We start from the raw sequence: 17,797 nt of genomic DNA, 5'->3' as shown, positions 1-17,797 counted from the left end.
GTAATTACACCCATTGATGAGCACACCATTTTACCCACACCACTGTAACTCGTTCATTTCTGCCACAAACGAACGTAGGTACTGCTCAACATTTAGAGGCTTTGATCGGCCACAAAAAATTGCCACTACCATGACAGGAACATCGGGCATTTGGCACAACTTCATTATAATTGACCAGAACTCCGCTGGCCCACTTTTATGAAGTGGAAGTCCATCCATCGAAAAATCAGCCCAGATTTCTTCGTGTTCTGGGATTGTTTGTCTTTAAAAAATGTTACAAAAATTATGTGCTTTATAAATTATGTGCTACTGGGACATTATTGTCATACTCTGACTTACCTCATAGCTCAAAAAGTGCACGAGGTTGGAAAGGGAATATTCAAGAGGGAAGATCAAATCGAAAGGATTTTTCTAGTGACCGAATGATAACGCTAAACACCGAAACACAAAACACGGAACGCGAAGCACGGATCACAAAACGCGGAACACGAAACACAAAACACGAAACACGAATAACAAAGCACGGAACCTATCGTAAATCCTACAAAGAACAGCAACCATATTGTCACTAATATAGAAACATATTGAATTACCTGAAATGTGCCTGAAGACAATTGGTGATGCCATGATGCCACAAACGGCCATCATCGACTCTAGAAATCGCTGCTGCCGTATTTGTCGGTGTACGTAATAACGCTCTGGCATCTTTCGGCACACTGAAATCCGTTCTGTTTCTCAGGAGTTCCAAAAGCGAGTTTAACGCTCGATGCGTTTGATTTGTGGACAATGCCCACAATCGCAGACCATCTAGAAAAGATAATCCATCGAAATCACAATCGAGTGAATCATCGTTTCCACTTTGGCCATCAGAAGAAGCATCGCCATCAGAAGAAGCATTGGTGTTCACTGCTTCCATCGGCGATTCCTGTGCAATGGACGGAGCTAAAAGAAACCTCAAGCCATATTAATTGGAATGTACAACACATTTCTTTTGTGTACAAAATAGATAGTGCTTACCAATGGTGTCCACGTCAAATGCCAGTAGATTTTCTTCGTTATCAAACTCAGTGTGCTTATTTTAAGTTTAAATAAAGTTTAACGAAAATGTTGAGTCTACAAATAACTTATAACACTGATTGGTTACAAATTTAAAGAGTAAATCTGGTACAATTTAGATGCAATCTGAGTAAAAAAAATATAATTTAATGTAAAAAGAAATAAAAAAGAATAAATGTAAATAGTTACGAAAAAGGGTGACCATGCGTTTTTACTCATGTAACGTCTATTATTAAAACAGATGTCGGACCCCGGATAGTCACTCAACAGCATCAACATTTATAACCGTCGGCTTTATAAATGTGAGCCCTCGTGAACTATCCGTTGTCCGACGTGACTCTTGGTTTCGTGTGGTGAGCGAAAAAAAAAATCACACAAAACATCCAAGACACGTCGGACCCCGGATAGTCTCTGAACAGCATCAACATTTATAAGGGTTTGCATTATAAATGTGAGCCCTCGTGAACTATCCGTTGTCCGACATGACTCTTGGTTTCGTGCGGTGAGCGAAAAAAAAAATCACACAAAACATCCAAGACACGTTGGACCCCGGATAGTCACTGAACAGCATCAACATTTATAACCGTCGGCTTTATAAATGTGAGCTTACGTGAACTATCCGTTGTCCGACGTGACTTTTGGTTTCGTGTTGTAAGTGTGTTAACTTAATAATTAATTAATGGTTGTTTTGTGTGTATTATAAATTATCGTTTAAATACAGTTAGAATGTTTAAAGTTAAATAATAGTTTTGCAACCTTATGTATTAGAGTGAAACAAAATCTAACCTAACTTTCTTAGCGCAATGCATAAAAGGTTACATAATACGCTTATTTTACACTTTGCGCTTGGCTACATCGCAATTGCAAAAATGTTTTGTGCAATGCTGTCGTGTAGAACTTTCTGTTTCGGTTGCATCAATCCGCTCCTTGGTGTTCACCCGCACAAAGAACATACGGTACTTGTGAGCACCAACGATATATTTGTTTGCGACATCTTTGGCAATTGCTGTGATGATACTCCGATGCCGATCCCGGTGTCTCTAAAAGCAGAGTAGTGTATTAGTAAATGTGTAATAGTGTTGCGTACAATATGTGCATACGTACGTTAACAGTTACAGTCCCGTGATGTAGTTTCCAGAGGTCTGTCCCGATGCTGCTACTTGATGCTCTTGATTGACACCGCTGCTGCATGTTGTTTGTTCGCGTGCTCCCAAAGTGATGCGGCGACATGAAATAAATAAAAAAAAAGAAAAAAATAATAAGTGAATAACACCAATGGTAGGTATGGATAACGACGATACGTACATTATGTTTTACTGATTACGATGAATGTCAGTTGTCTTCGCCTCTGTTTTATGCTTAATGTGTGATGAATATCCACTTGCTCGTTGCAGCATCCGGGATAAGGTCTCGTTCAGCTTCTGAAAGCTATGGAAAATGGAATTGTAAATATGTTGCAAATTTTGAATAGAACGGAAAATTAAGCGTATGTTGTATGCATATTATTTGTGTGTGAAGAAATGTATAACTTACCTATTATTTGGGTCGTCATAAATTGGGCGAATCCATTCATCCTTGGGTTGAAGCTGGTTCGTCGACAAATAGTCAAATTATTACCTGTAGGTAGGAGAGGTTAGAGCTACTTGGTAATGAAATATTTTAAAACGGACTGGTTTTCGTTCCTTTTTTCTCTTACCAACATACGAACGCGTTCCAGCATCATCATTGAATGTAGTGAGGCATGAGGCACAGACAATTTTGATAACTGTAGTAGGATTAATAAAAAAAGTTAGTTATTTTGTTATTAAATTTCTTATTTTATCTCTTTCTACTTACCTACATTGGAATGCATCCGAATTATTCGAAAGTCTCGATCGATGAACTTGGTCAAAGTTTATGTTTGTTTTCGGGCTGAAATAAAAAGGAAGGATATAAAGTTTTTTTTTTCTTAGATTTGTATTTCTTCTTTTCACCTACCAACACGCGAATGCGTCTGAATCCGATGATTGAGGGCGTCCGAAAACTCGATGAGGGCGAACAAATTATTAACTGTAATCGATGAGGGAAAAAAAGGTTCACAATTACTTCTTGCTTGTATTTGTTTCTTTCATTCTTTTTCCTTACCTCCATCCGAATGCGTTCCATCAACAATAAGCTCGACCAATAAGGCACGAAGGACACATCGTATCTGTAATATGAATAAAAACAAAACAGATAGTAATGCAGTTTGTTTTTTCTTCGTTCCCAAATGTTCTTACCTGAATCTCCGAACACGTTCAATCGTCAATGATTTCTCGATACACAATGTTTCGCGTTGAGACACCATCTTGATTGTCGTGTTCAGGATTTGCGATCGGCGCAGCTATATTTGCTCGTGTCGTGACGCGGGACACTGCCACGTACAGCTGGCCGTATGCAAACACATCCTTTGGCAGATAGAGGCCCAGATGGTTCAGTGATTGTCCTTGTGCCATATTGATGGTCATGGCAAAGCACACCTGCACCGGGAACTGTTTGCGGCGGATTTGGAACGGTTGACCCTTGTCGTTGCTGTCACAGTAGATGCGTAGCAGCAGCACGTCTGTTCCTCACCGCTTGCCCGTCAATATCTTGGCGTGCAAGCAATGCGTCTTCATGTCCACAATCTGAAGACGCGTTCCGTTGCAAAGTCCCATGTCGGAATTGAGATTTCGCAACAACAGCACCGGTGTCGATCGCTTCAGCCGTAAGCGATGCAGTGGTATGCCGCTATTGTTGAGGTATTCGGATGGAATCTGTAAGTGTTCATGCTCCTCCGGGTTTAGCAATGTGTCCACGGAACGATACTACCTTGCCTGCCCGGGTAACTGATCTATCACAATGTTGTTAATGGCAGCAACGTCAACATTAAAAGGAGACAGGATCGCACGATCGGAAAAGAATCGATCTGGATCCTGACAGTTCCGTTGCATATCTGGGTAGATGCGGGCAATCAGCTTATTGATGTCCTGAGCCGAGTTCGCCGTACGAGGTACAGCCATATCGTGCGGTATTTTTGCCAACGATGGGTCCGCTCCTGCAAACGTATCGTGTCGCCCTTCTCCGATACGCAGCAAAAAATTGGCAAATTCCTGCAGCTCGCTGGCTCGAGTCGCGTTAGGAGCCGTGCGTACCAGCATGTTAACGCACAGCCGTAGCGTCGTACAGAGGGACCATAGTGTGCTCCGTTTGATGCACTCGTTGATTATTTGTGCATCATTACCCTGTGGTACGATGGGCAAAATTTGACGGAAGTCACCGGACAGCAGTACCACCTTGCCGCCAAATGGTCGCTGCACGCCCGTTATGTCCCGAATCGTTATGATCGACTGCTTCCAACGCTTATTGGCTGCTCATGGATGCTTCGTCCCACACGATTAGCGTTGCCTGGCGGATGAGTTCAGCGCGCTTCGACTGTACTGGGATGTTGCAAGTGGAGTGTCGGTTTAAGTCGAGCGGAAGCTTAAACGTTGAGTGGACCGTTCTTCCTCCACTAAACAACAGCGCTGCTATTCCACTCGCCGTAGTGGCAAGCGCAATGTTTGATTGGCGTCGCGTGTATGCGAGGACTTTTTCCAGCACGAAAGATTTGCCCGTACCGCCAGGACCGTCCAGGAAGAAAAAGCGATTGTCTTCAGCATTATAGATTCCGGTTGAGTTGGTGTTCACATCCGTATCCGTTGTAGTGCTCGTCGATATCCGAACTCGATCAATGGCCGCCGTAATTTTGTCGTACACTGTACGCTGCTCGTCGTTGAGTAGGTGTAGGGTGGCCAAAGTTTCGTCGAGATCGTTCACTGCGTAAGCCCGTTCGGTCGTGATGAACTCGTTCACCTCATTCGCATCGTTCCTGAGGTGCTCTCCAACGTGTTCATAATCCTGCAGCTGTGGCATATCGGGAAAGGTGGTTAAATCCTTTGCCGGAATGGTCCGACGCAAAAACCGATCGATTTCGCGCAGCGCACGAAAACGTTCGACGTCAATCAGCAGCGTATTCAGGTCGGACTGTTGTGATGTACACCGGTCGCGATCGTGGAAGCGAAAGTCTTCACACAATAGCTCTGCGTACATATCCCACAGCTTGCGCGGTTCTTGCGGCATCCCAGGTGAGAGAATAAGCGCAAAGAAATGGCGAAATTGGGATGGCATTTGGAATGTGGCCGCTTCCTGTAGAGCCCGTTCCCACTCGGAATCATCTAGCAACAGTCCTTCTCTGATGACAGCTTGCTGGAACGTTGCATACACTGTGCCGTCAACAGTGCGCAAATTCTCGAACGATGTTGGTCCTTTGCGGTTAGCACAGTAGCAATCGCAAACAGTAGCGCTCCAAGAGCTGCATTCCGCAGGACACCATGCGTCCAACTACCGTTTTGTGCGAGGTACGGGTGCGACGTATCCACTGCTTGGTGCCAAGTTCGTGCCACGGTTGTCGCTGACGCGCTGTCGGTTCACCGTACCGATAGTACATGGGTACGTCGTGATAAAGGAGCGTTTTGGCGTTTTCGCCTGCAGCTCGAAACGCATGATACGCCAGCAGCTGTCTGTCGGTGATAGGTAGCGTGCGTCGATGAACTGCTGTATCTAATCATTGCCACCAGTGAGAGATACGCTCAGCCGATCCTATCTCTCTGAACCTTGTACACGTACTTGTACAGATTTAAGGGAATCATATCAGGTATGATTCCATATTAGGTATGATTCCATTAGAATAATCTGTATCTGTAACGCGTAGTGAAAGGTAAACCGGCATCTTAACAAGGCGTCATCATTTCTGATTATCATTTACTTGTATCAGTGTTAAGTCCTATCCGCCTTTCATTTGCTACGAAGGAGGAGGATATAATTTGGCTTAATTAACTACCTCAAAGTGTACGTTTTTATCGGCCAATTGAAGTACAATTTGTCAAAGAAACAAAAGAAGTGTTAGAGAGTGCAAAAGAAATTAATGATCAAGTTTTGACCACATTGGCTCTTAAAATAATCTTAAGTGACACAGATGATGTGATAGTGTCTTTTAATTTTTATATGAGTATGATAGATGGGAAAGTGTTTGCCTATGTTACTAATACTAAATCAATGAAAACTTGTTGTGTAAGTGGAGCTATGCCAAGCCAGATGAATAACTTGAATGAAGTGGAAAATGGATGTTGTGTTCATCCTGAAATTTTGAACTTTAGAATTTCTCCGTTACATTGCTGGATGCGGTTTTTAGAGCGTCTGAAATACTGAAACAAATTTAGCAAGCACTAGTATGACCACACGGTCCAATGATCAGCAACATCAGGAACTAAGTTCTGATTCCGATGGACAGGACAGTGCAGGGCTTGGAGAAGAAGGCTGTATTACATACACTAAATATTAGTTTTGCACATGTTGTTGAAGGTTTAAAGAGGTTTTGGAAGTTTTGGAAATGATATCAATATCTTTAGCAATAGTTAGTCTTCATCCAATCACACGACTGAACTATAATACAAGCGAATATCTTTAGATATTGTTACAATACCTGTCTATAAGGACCAGGCACCTCCATTACCTCAGGTAGTGGGCGACGGTAGATAACAATATTTTTTCAAAGGTAACTGTGATCTCGATTTTGTTTTGCCTACCTATAAGATCCTAATACTAATAATAGAATGTCGATACCTTAAAATTTGATGTCTCCAACTTTAAATAAAGTTTAACGAAAATGTTGAGTCTACAAATAACTTATAACACTGATTGGTTACAAATTTAAAGAGTAAATCTGGTACAATTTAGATGCAATCTGAGTAAAAAAATATAATTTAATGTAAAAAGAAATAAAAAAGAATAAATGTAAATAGTTACGAAAAAGGGTGACCATGCGTTTTTACTCATGTAACGTCTATTATTAAAACAGATGTCGGACCCCGGATAGTCACTGAACAGCATCAACATTTATAAGCGTCAGCTTTATAAATGTGAGCCCCCGTGAACTATCCGTTGTCCGACGTGACTCTTGGTTTCGTGTGCTGAGCGAAATGAAAAAAAAATCACCGAAACTTCCAAGACACGTCGGACCCCGGATAGTCACTGAACAGCATCAACATTTATAACCGTCGGCTTTATAAATGTGAGCCCTCGTGAACTATCCGTTGTCCGACGTGACTCTTGGTTTCGTGTGCTGAGTGGTTTGATAAAAAAGCGCACTTTCGATGCTTTCGAAACGCCATGGTCACCCTTTTCGATGCAGAGCTATGTTACAGTTAATTTTTGAAAAATTAACGCAGTGTAAAAAAAATAAAATAAGCTATTTATAATGAACAAAGTAGAAATAAAATAACGAGTCATATGTAAAACAAAATAGCTACAATAAATATCAATATAATAACCAATTAGTGCTGTAAGTTATTTGTTTCTTAAATAAATAAATTGGCATTAGCGGTTAGTGTAGTATGTGGGGTTTTAGAGTAAAGTGTTGAAACTGTGTTAATAATTAATGCTATTCAATATGAAAAAAAATTAAAATGAACAGTGAGTAAGGTTGCAAAACTATTATTTAATTATTAAAGATACAAAATTGATTGTATGTGTGTGTTCGTACATCTTTGAGTTTTTAACGTATGAGCTGACACAGTACGACAACCATTTCTTCATTGACATGTAAGCGTGAGAGTGCAATTTGATATTGTTCGTTAAAAAAAATAAAAGCGGCCATATGTGCTCCAATTATTAAATCGTAAAAATATAATAATAAGCATATAAAAAAAACACATCACAAAACTTCCAAGATACGTCGGACCCCGGATAGTCACTCAACAGCATCAACATTTATAAGCGTTTGCTTTATAAATGTGAGCCCTCGTGAACTATCCGCTGTTCGACGTGACTTTTGGTTTCGTGTGGTAAGTGTGTTAACTTAATAATTAATTAATGGTTGTTTTGTGTGTATTATAAATTATCGTTTAAATACGGTTAGAATCTTTAAAGTTAAATAATAGTTTTGCAACCTTATGTATTAGAATGAGAGTGAAACAAAATCTAACCTAACTTTCTTAGCGCAATGCATAAAAGGTTACATAATACGCTTATTTTACACTTTGCGCTTGGCTACATCGCAATTGCAAAAATGTTTTGTGCAATGCTGTCGTGTAGAACTTTCTGTTTCGGTTGCATCAATCCGCTCCTTGGTGTTCACCCGCACAAAGAACATACGGTACTTGTGAGCACCAACGATATATTTGTTGCGACATCTTTGGCAATTGCTGTGATGATACTCCGATGCCGATCCCGGTGTCTCTAAAAGCAGAGTAGTGTATTAGTAAATGTGTAATAGTGTTGCGTACAATATGTGCATACGTACGTTAACAGTTACAGTCCCGTGATGTAGTTTCCAGAGGTCTGTCCCGATGCTGCTACTTGATGCTCTTGATTGACACCGCTGCTGCATGTTGTTTGTTCGCGTGCTCCCAAAGTGATGCGGCGACATGAAATAAATAAAAAAAAAGAAAAAAATAATAAGTGAATAACACCAATGGTAGGTATGGATAACGACGATACGTACATTATGTTTTACTGATTACGATGAATGTCAGTTGTCTTCGCCTCTGTTTTATGCTTAATGTGTGATGAATATCCACTTGCTCGTTGCAGCATCCGGGATAAGGTCTCGTTCAGCTTCTGAAAGCTATGGAAAATGGAATTGTAAATATGTTGCAAATTTTGAATAGAACGGAAAATTAAGCGTATGTTGTATGCATATTATTTGTGTGTGAAGAAATGTATAACTTACCTATTATTTGGGTCGTCATAAATTGGGCGAATCCATTCATCCTTGGGTTGAAGCTGGTTCGTCGACAAATAGTCAAATTATTACCTGTAGGTAGGAGAGGTTAGAGCTACTTGGTAATGAAATATTTTAAAACGGACTGGTTTTCGTTCCTTTTTTCTCTTACCAACATACGAACGCGTTCCAGCATCATCATTGAATGTAGTGAGGCATGAGGCACAGACAATTTTGATAACTGTAGTAGGATTAATAAAAAAAGTTAGTTATTTTGTTATTAAATTTCTTATTTTATCTCTTTCTACTTACCTACATTGGAATGCATCCGAATTATTCGAAAGTCTCGATCGATGAACTTGGTCAAAGTATATGTTTGTTTTCGGGCTGAAATAAAAAGGAAGGATATAAAGTTTTTTTTCTTAGATTTGTATTTCTTCTTTTCACCTACCAACACGCGAATGCGTCTGAATCCGATGATTGAGGGCGTCCGAAAACTCGATGAGGGCGAACAAATTATTAACTGTAATCGATGAAGGAAAACAAGTTCACAATTACTTCTTGCTTGTATTTGTTTCTTTCATTCTTTTTCCTTACCTCCATCCGAATGCGTTCCATCAACAATAAGCTCGACCAATAAGGCACGAAGGACACATGGTATCTGTAATATGAATAAAAACAAAACAGATAGTAATGCAGTTTGTTTTATCTTCGTTCCCGAATGTTCTTACCTGAATCCCCGAACACGTTCAATCGTCAATGATTTCTCGATACACAATGTTTCGCGTTGAGACACCATCTTGATTGTCGTGTTCAGGATTTGCGATCGGCGCAGCTATATTTGCTCGTGTCGTGACGCGGGACACTGCCACGTACAGCTGGCCGTGTGCAAACACATCCTTTGGCAGATAGAGGCCCAGATGGTTCAGTGATTGTCCTTGTGCTTTATTAATGGTCATGGCAAAGCACACCTGCACCGGGAACTGTTTGCGGCGGATTTGGAACGGTTGGCCCTTGTCGTTGCTGTCACAGTAGATGCGTAGCAGCAGCACGTCTGTTCCTCACCGCTTGCCCGTCAATATCTTGGCGTGCAAGCAATGCGTCTTCATGTCCACAATCTGAAGACGCGTTCCGTTGCAAAGTCCCATGTCGGAATTGAGATTTCGCAACAACAGCACCGGTGTCGATCGCTTCAGCCGTAAGCGATGCAGTGGTATGCCGCTATTGTTGAGGTATTCGGATGGAATCTGTAAGTGTTCATGCTCCTCCGGGTTTAGCAATGTGTCCACGGAACGATACTACCTTGCCTGCCCGGGTAACTGATCTATCACAATGTTGTTAATGGCAGCAACGTCAACATTAAAAGGAGACAGGATCGCACGATCGGAAAAGAATCGATCTGGATCCTGACAGTTCCGTTGCATATCTGGGTAGATGCGGGCAATCAGCTTATTGATGTCCTGAGCCGAGTTCGCCGTACGGGGTACAGCCATATCGTGCGGTATTTTTGCCAACGATGGGTCCGCTCCTGCAAACGTATCGTGTCGCCCTTCTCCGATACGCAGCAAAAAATTGGCAAATTCCTGCAGCTCGCTGGCTCGAGTCGCGTTAGGAGCCGTGCGTACCAGCATGTTAACGCACAGCCGTAGCGTCGTACAGAGGGACCATAGTGTGCTCCGTTTGATGCACTCGTTGATTATTTGTGCATCATTACCCTGTGGTACGATGGGCAAAATTTGACGGAAGTCACCGGACAGCAGTACCACCTTGCCGCCAAATGGTCGCTGCACGCCCGTTATGTCCCGAATCGTTATGATCGACTGCTTCCAACGCTTATTGGCTGCTCATGGATGCTTCGTCCCACACGATTAGCGTTGCCTGGCGGATGACTTCAGCGCGCTTCGACTGTACTGGGATGTTGCAAGTGGAGTGTCGGTTTAAGTCGAGCGGAAGCTTAAACGTTGAGTGGACCGTTCTTCCTCCACTAAGGAACAGCGCTGCTATTCCACTCGCCGTAGTGGCAAGCGCAATGTTTGATTGGCGTCGCGTGTATGCGAGGACTTTTTCCAGCACGAAAGATTTGCCCGTATCGCCAGGACCGTCCAGGAAGAAAAAGCGATTGTCTTCAGCATTATAGATTCCGGTTGAGTTGGTGTTCACATCCGTATCCGTTGTAGTGCTCGTCGATATCCGAACTCGATCAATGGCCGCCGTAATTTTGTCGTACACTGTACGCTGCTCGTCGTTGAGTAGGTGTAGGGTGGCCAAAGTTTCGTCGAGATCGTTCACTGCGTAAGCCCTTTCGGTCGTGATGAACTCGTTCACCTCATTCGCATCGTTCCTGAGGTGCTCTCCAACGTGTTCATAATCCTGCAGCTGTGGCATATCGGGAAAGGTGGTTAAATCCTTTGCCGGAATGGTACGTCGCAAAAACCGATCGATTTCGCGCAGCGCACGAAAACGTTCGACGTCAATCAGCAGCGTATTCAGGTCGGACTGTTGTGATGTATACCGGTCGCGATCGTGGAAGCGAAAGTCTTCACACAATAGCTCTGCGTACATATCCCACAGCTTGCGCGGTTCTTGCGGCATCCCAGGTGAGAGAATAAGCGCAAAGAAATGGCGAAATTGGGATGGCATTTGGAATGTGGCCGCTTCCTGTAGAGCCCGTTCCCACTCGGAATCATCTAGCAACAGTCCTTCTCTGATGACAGCTTGCTGGAACGTTGCATACACTGTGCCGTCAACAGTGCGCAAATTCTCGAACGATGTTGGTCCTTTGCGGTTAGCACAGTAGCAATCGCAAACAGTAGCGCTCGAAGAGCTGCATACCGCAGGACACCATGCGTCCAACTACCGTTTTGTGCGAGGTACGGGTGCGACGTATCCACTGCTTGGTGCCAAGTTCGTGCCACGGTTGTCTCTGACGAGCTGTCAGTTCACCGTACCGATAGTACATGGGTACGTCGTGATAAAGGAGCGTTAAGCAAGAAAAACTGAGTCAGCATTGTGCGTTTTCCCCGGTTTAACGCGCACGAAAGGTTCTCGTTCGCTCGGTAAAACACGTACTGCTAGTTCTCCAGGTGGATGGGCAGCGTCACGACGGTGTGTGTTTTCGCCTGCAGCTCGAAACGCATGATACGCCAGCAGCTGTCTGTCGGTGATAGGTAGCGTGCGTCGATGAACTGCTGTATCTCATCATTGCCACCAGTGAGAGATATGCTCAGCCGATCCTGACCCTTGTACACGTACTTGTACAGATTTAAGGGAATCACATCAGGTATGATTCCATATTAGGTATGATTCCATTAGAATAATCTGTATCTGTAACGCGTAGTGAAAGGAAAACCGGCATCTTAACAAGGCGTCATCATTTCTGATTATCATTTACTTGTATCAGTGTTAAGTCCTATCCGCCTTTCATTTGCTACGAAGGAGGAGGATATAATTTGGCTTAATTAACTACCTCAAAGTGTACGTTTTTATCGGCCAATTGAAGTACAATTTGTCAAAGAAACAAAAGAAGTGTTAGAGAGTGCAAAAGAAATTAATGATCAAATTTTGACCACATTGGCTCTTAAAATAATCTTAAGTGACACAGATGATGTGATAGTGTCTTTTAATTTTTATATGAGTATGATAGATGGGAAAGTGTTTGCCTATGTTACTAATACTAAATCAATGAAAACTTGTTGTGTAAGTGGAGCTATGCCAAGCCAGATGAATAACTTGAATGAAGTGGAAAATGGATGTTGTGTTCATCCTGAAATTTTGAACTTTAGAATTTCTCCGTTACATTGCTGGATGCGGTTTTTAGAGCGTCTGAAATACTGAAACAAATTTAGCAAGCACTAGTATGACCACACGGTCCAATGATCAGCAACATCAGGAACTAAGTTCTGATTCCGATGGACAGGACAGTGCAGGGCTTGGAGAAGAAGGCTGTATTACATACACTAAATATTAGTTTTGCACATGTTGTTGAAGGTTTAAAGAGGTTTTGGAAGTTTTGGAAATGATATCAATATCTTTAGCAATAGTTAGTCTTCATCCAATCACACGACTGAACTATAATACAAGCGAATATCTTTAGATATTGTTACAATACCTGTCTATAAGGACCAGGCACCTCCATTACCTCAGGTAGTGGGCGACGGTAGATAACAATATTTTTTCAAAGGTAACTGTGATCTCGATTTTGTTTTGCCTACCTATAAGATCCTAATACTAATAATAGAATGTCAATACCTTAAAATTTGATGTCTCCAACTTTAAATAAAGTTTAACGAAAATGTTGAGTCTACAAATAACTTATAACACTGATTGGTTACAAATTTAAAGAGTAAATCTGGTACAATTTAGATGCAATCTGAGTAAAAAAATATAATTTAATGTAAAAAGAAATAAAAAAGAATAAATGTAAATAGTTACGAAAAAGGGTGACCATGCGTTTTTACTCATGTAACGTCTATTATTAAAACAGATGTCGGACCCCGGATAGTCACTGAACAGCATCAACATTTATAAGCGTCAGCTTTATAAATGTGAGCCCCCGTGAACTATCCGTTGTCCGACGTGACTCTTGGTTTCGTGTGCTGAGCGAAATGAAAAAAAAAATCACCGAAACTTCCAAGACACGTCGGACCCCGGATAGTCACTGAACAGCATCAACATTTATAACCGTCGGCTTTATAAATGTGAGCCCTCGTGAACTATCCGTTGTCCGACGTGACTCTTGGTTTCGTGTGCTGAGCGGTTTGATAAAAAAAGCGCACTTTCGATGCTTTCGAAACGCCATGGTCACCCTTTTCGATGCAGAGCAATGTTACAGTTAATTTTTGAAAAATTAACGCAGTGTAAAAAAAATAAAATAAGTTATTTATAATGAACAAAGTAGAAATAAAATAACGAATCTAATGTAAAACAAAATAGCTACAATAAATATCAATATAATAACCAATTAGTGCTGTAAGTTATTTGTTTCTTAAATAAATAAATTGGCATTAGCGGTTAGTGTAGTATGTGGGGTTTTAGAGTAAAGTGTTGAAACTGTGTTAATAATTAATGCTATTCAATTTGAAAAAAAAAAAATTAAAATGAACAGTGAGTAAGGTTGCAAAGCTATTATTTAATTATTAAAGATACAAAATTGATTGTTTGTGTGTGTTCGTACATCTTTGAGTTTTTAACGTATGAGCTGACACAGTACGACAACCATTTCTTCATTGACATGTAAGCGTGAGAGTGCAATTTGATGTTGTTCGTTAAAAAAAAATAAAAGCGGCCATATGTGCTCCAATTATTAAATCGTAAAAATATAATAATAAGCATATACATAAAAAAACACATAACAAAACTTCCAAGACACGTCGGACCCCGGATAGTCACTGAACAGCATCAACATTTATAACCGTCGGCTTTATAAATGTGAGCCCTCGTGAACTATCCGTTGTCCGACGTGACTCTTGGTTTCGTGTGCTGAGCGAAAAAAAAATCACACAAAACATCCAAGACACGTCGGACCCCGGATAGTCACTGAACAGCATTAACATTTATAAGCGTTTGCTTTATAAATGTGAGCTCTCGTGAACTATCCGTTGTCCGACGTGACTTTTGGTTTCGTGTGGTAAGTGTGTTAACTTAATAATTATTTAATGGTTGTTTTGTGTGTATTATAAATTATCGTTTAAATACGGTTAGAATGTTTAAAGTTAAATAATAGTTTTGCAACCTTATGTATTAGAATGAGAGTGAAACAAAATCTAACCTAACTTTCTTAGCGCAATGCATAAAAGGTTACATAATACGCTTATTTTACACTTTGCGCTTGGCTACATCGCAATTGCAAAAATGTTTTGTGCAATGCTGTCGTGTAGAACTTTCTGTTTCGGTTGCATCAATCCGCTCCTTGGTGTTCACCCGCACAAAGAACATACGGTACTTGTGAGCACCAACGATATATTTGTTGCGACATCTTTGGCAATTGCTGTGATGATACTCCGATGCCGATCCCGGTGTCTCTAAAAGCAGAGTAGTGTATTAGTAAATGTGTAATAGTGTTGCGTACAATATGTGCATACGTACGTTAACAGTCACAGTCCCGTGATGTAGTTTCCAAAGGTCTGTCCCGATGCTGCTACTTGATGCTCTTGATTGACACCGCTGCTGCATGTTGTTTGTTCGCGTGCTCCCAAAGTGATGCGGCGACATGATATAAATAAAAAAAAGAAAAAAATAATAAGTGAATAACACCAATGGCAGGTATGGATAACGACGATACGTACATTATGTTTTACTGATTACGATGAATGTCAGTTGTCTTCGCCTCTGTTTTATGCTTGATGTGTGATGAATATCCACTTGCTCGTTGCAGCATCCGGGATAAGGTCTCGTCCAGCTTCTGAAAGCTATGGAAAATGGAATTGTAAATATGTTGCAAATTTTGAATAGAACGGTGAAATGATTAAAAAGGAAAAAATATGATACCTGATAAAAGAAAACACTCCAACATGTGGTGATAGCTGAATCAGAGTAGAAAGTTGAATTAGTTGTCCTGGAAAGAGCAAATTGTGTAAGCAAAAAAAATTAAGCGTATGTTGTATGCATATTATTTGTGTGTGAAGAAATGTATAACTTACCTATTATTTGGGTCGTCATAAATTGGGCGAATCCATTCATCCTTGGGTTGAAGCTGGTTCGTCGACAAATAGTCAAATTATTACCTGTAGGTAGGAGAGGTTAGAGCTACTTGGTAATGCAATATTTTAAAACGGACTGGTTTTCGTTCCTTTTTTCTCTTACCAACATACGAACGCGTTCCAGCATCATCATTGAATGTAGTGAGGCATGAGGCACAGACATTTTTGATAACTGTAGTAGGATTAATAAAAAAGTAAGTTATTTTGTTATTAAATTTCTTATTTCTTCTCTTTCTACTTACCTACATTGGAATGCGTCCGAATTATCCGAAAGTCTCGATCGATGAACTTGGTCAAAGTTTATGTTTGTTTTCGGGCTGAAATAAAAAGGAAGGATATAAAGTTTTTTTTCTTAGATTTGTATTTCTTCTTTTCACCTACCAACACGCGAAAGCGTCTGAATCCGATGATTGAGGGTGTCCGAAAACTCGATGAGGGCGAACAAATTATTAACTGTAATCGATGAGGGAAAAAAGGTTCACAATTACTTCTTGCTTGTATTTGGTTCTTTCATTCTTTTTCCTTACCTCCATCCGAATGCGTTCAATCATCAACAATAAGCTCGACCAATAAGGCACGAAGGACACATGGTATCTGTAATATGAATAAAAACAAAACAGATAGTAATGCAGTTTGTTTTTTCTTCGTTCCCAAATGTTCTTACCTGAATCCCCGAACACGTTCAATCGTCAATGATTTCTCGATACACAATGTTTCGCGTTGAGACACCATCTTGATTGTCGTGTTCAGGATTTGCGATCTTCGCAGCTATATTTGCTCGTGTCGTGACGCGGGACACTGCCACGTACAGCTGGCCGTGTGCAAACACATCCTTTGGCAGATAGAGGCCCAGATGGTTCAGTGGTTGTCCTTGTGCTTTATTAATGGTCATGGCAAAGCACACCTGCACCGGGAACTGTTTGCGGTGGATTTGGAACGGTTGGCCCTTGTCGTTGCTGTCACAGTAGATGCGTAGCAGCAGCACGTCTGTTCCTCACCGCTTGCCCGTCAATATCTTGGCGTGCAAGCAATGCGTCTTCATGTCCACAATCTGAAGACGCGTTCCGTTGCAAAGTCCCATGTCGGAATTGAGATTTCGCAACAACAGCACCGGTGTCGATCGCTTCAGCCGTAAGCGATGCAGTGGTATGCCGCTATTGTTGAGGTATTCGGATGGAATCTGTAAGTGTTCATGCTCCTCCGGGTTTAGCAATGTGTCCACGGAACGATACTACCTTGCCTGCCCGGGTAACTGATCTATCACAATGTTGTTAATGGCAGCAACGTCAACATTAAAAGGAGACAGGATCGCACGATCGGAAAAGAATCGATCTGGATCCTGACAGTTCCGTTGCATATCTGGGTAGATGCGGGCAATCAGCTTATTGATGTCCTGAGCCGAGTTCGCCGTACGAGGTACAGCCATATCGTGCGGTATTTTTGCCAACGATGGGTCCGCTCCTGCAAACGTATCGTGTCGCCCTTCTCCGATACGCAGCAAAAAATTGGCAAATTCCTGCAGCTCGCTGGCTCGAGTCGCGTTAGGAGCCGTGCGTACCAGCATGTTAACGCACAGCCGTAGCGTCGTACAGAGGGACCATAGTGTGCTCCGTTTGATGCACTCGTTGATTATTTGTGCATCATTACCCTTTGGTACGATGGGCAAAATTTGACGGAAGTCACCGGACAGCAGTACCACCTTGCCGCCAAATGGTCGCTGCACGCCCGTTATGTCCCGAATGGTATGATCCACTGCTTCCAACGCTTATTGGCTGCTCATGGATGCTTCGTCCCACACGATTAGCGTTGCCTGGCGGATGAGTTCAGCGCGCTTCGACTGTACTGGGATGTTGCAAGTGGAGTGTCGGTTTAAGTCGAGCGGAAGCTTAAACGTTGAGTGGACCGTTCTTCCTCCACTAAGGAACAGCGCTGCTATGTTTGATTGGCGTCGCGTGTATGCGAGGACTTTTTCCAGCACGAAAGATTTGCCCGTACCGCCAGGACCGTCCAGGAAGAAAAAGCGATTGTCTTCAGCATTATAGATTCCGGTTGAGTTGGTGTTCACATCCGTATCCGTTGTAGTGCTCGTCGATATCCGAACTCGATCAATGGCCGCCGTAATTTTGTCGTACACTGTACGCTGCTCGTCGTTGAGTAGGTGTAGGGTGGCCAAAGTTTCACTGAGTCGAGATCGTTCACTGCGTAAGCCCGTTCGGTCGTGATGAACTCGTTCACCTCATTCGCATCGTTCCTGAGGTGCTCTCCAACGTGTTCATAATCCTGC

The 17,797-nt window shown here is 41.9% G+C and overlaps 4 protein-coding genes across 4 annotated transcripts in view; all 4 read right to left on the bottom strand.

Moving 5' to 3' along the window:
* Positions 1–1,412: 1,412 nt before the first annotated feature.
* Positions 1,413–17,797, bottom strand: part of LOC125770601 (uncharacterized) — a 28,464-nt gene continuing 12,079 nt past the window's right edge. The window contains exon 2 of the mRNA XM_049440390.1: positions 1,413–9,786. Within this exon, the coding sequence (XP_049296347.1) occupies positions 4,417–5,223 (807 nt within the window). The 5' untranslated portion in view covers positions 5,224–9,786 and the 3' untranslated portion in view covers positions 1,413–4,416. The remainder of the gene's footprint in view (positions 9,787–17,797) is intronic.
* Positions 3,333–4,214, bottom strand: LOC125764027 (uncharacterized). The gene is made up of 3 exons (XM_049427800.1): positions 3,886–4,214; positions 3,649–3,804; positions 3,333–3,606 (listed from the first exon to the last, which is right to left on the bottom strand). Exons 1-3 carry the CDS (start codon positions 4,212–4,214, stop codon positions 3,333–3,335), a joined length of 759 nt encoding a protein of 252 aa, XP_049283757.1.
* LOC125764019 (uncharacterized) lies at positions 9,565–10,446 on the bottom strand. Its single transcript, XM_049427789.1, has 3 exons — positions 10,118–10,446; positions 9,881–10,036; positions 9,565–9,838 (listed from the first exon to the last, which is right to left on the bottom strand). Exons 1-3 carry the CDS (start codon positions 10,444–10,446, stop codon positions 9,565–9,567), a joined length of 759 nt encoding a protein of 252 aa, XP_049283746.1.
* The window catches only part of LOC125770566 (uncharacterized), a 91,164-nt gene continuing 87,733 nt past the window's right edge, over positions 14,367–17,797 (bottom strand). Inside the window, exon 3 of the mRNA XM_049440326.1 lies at positions 14,367–15,890. The gene's annotated coding sequence lies outside the window, so the exon portion shown is untranslated. The remainder of the gene's footprint in view (positions 15,891–17,797) is intronic.

The sequence above is a fragment of the Anopheles funestus genome, chromosome X (genome assembly GCF_943734845.2).
Source record: "Anopheles funestus chromosome X, idAnoFuneDA-416_04, whole genome shotgun sequence".
NCBI classification, from domain to species: domain Eukaryota; kingdom Metazoa; phylum Arthropoda; class Insecta; order Diptera; family Culicidae; genus Anopheles; species Anopheles funestus.
This window is presented reverse-complemented; position numbering and strand designations above follow the sequence as displayed.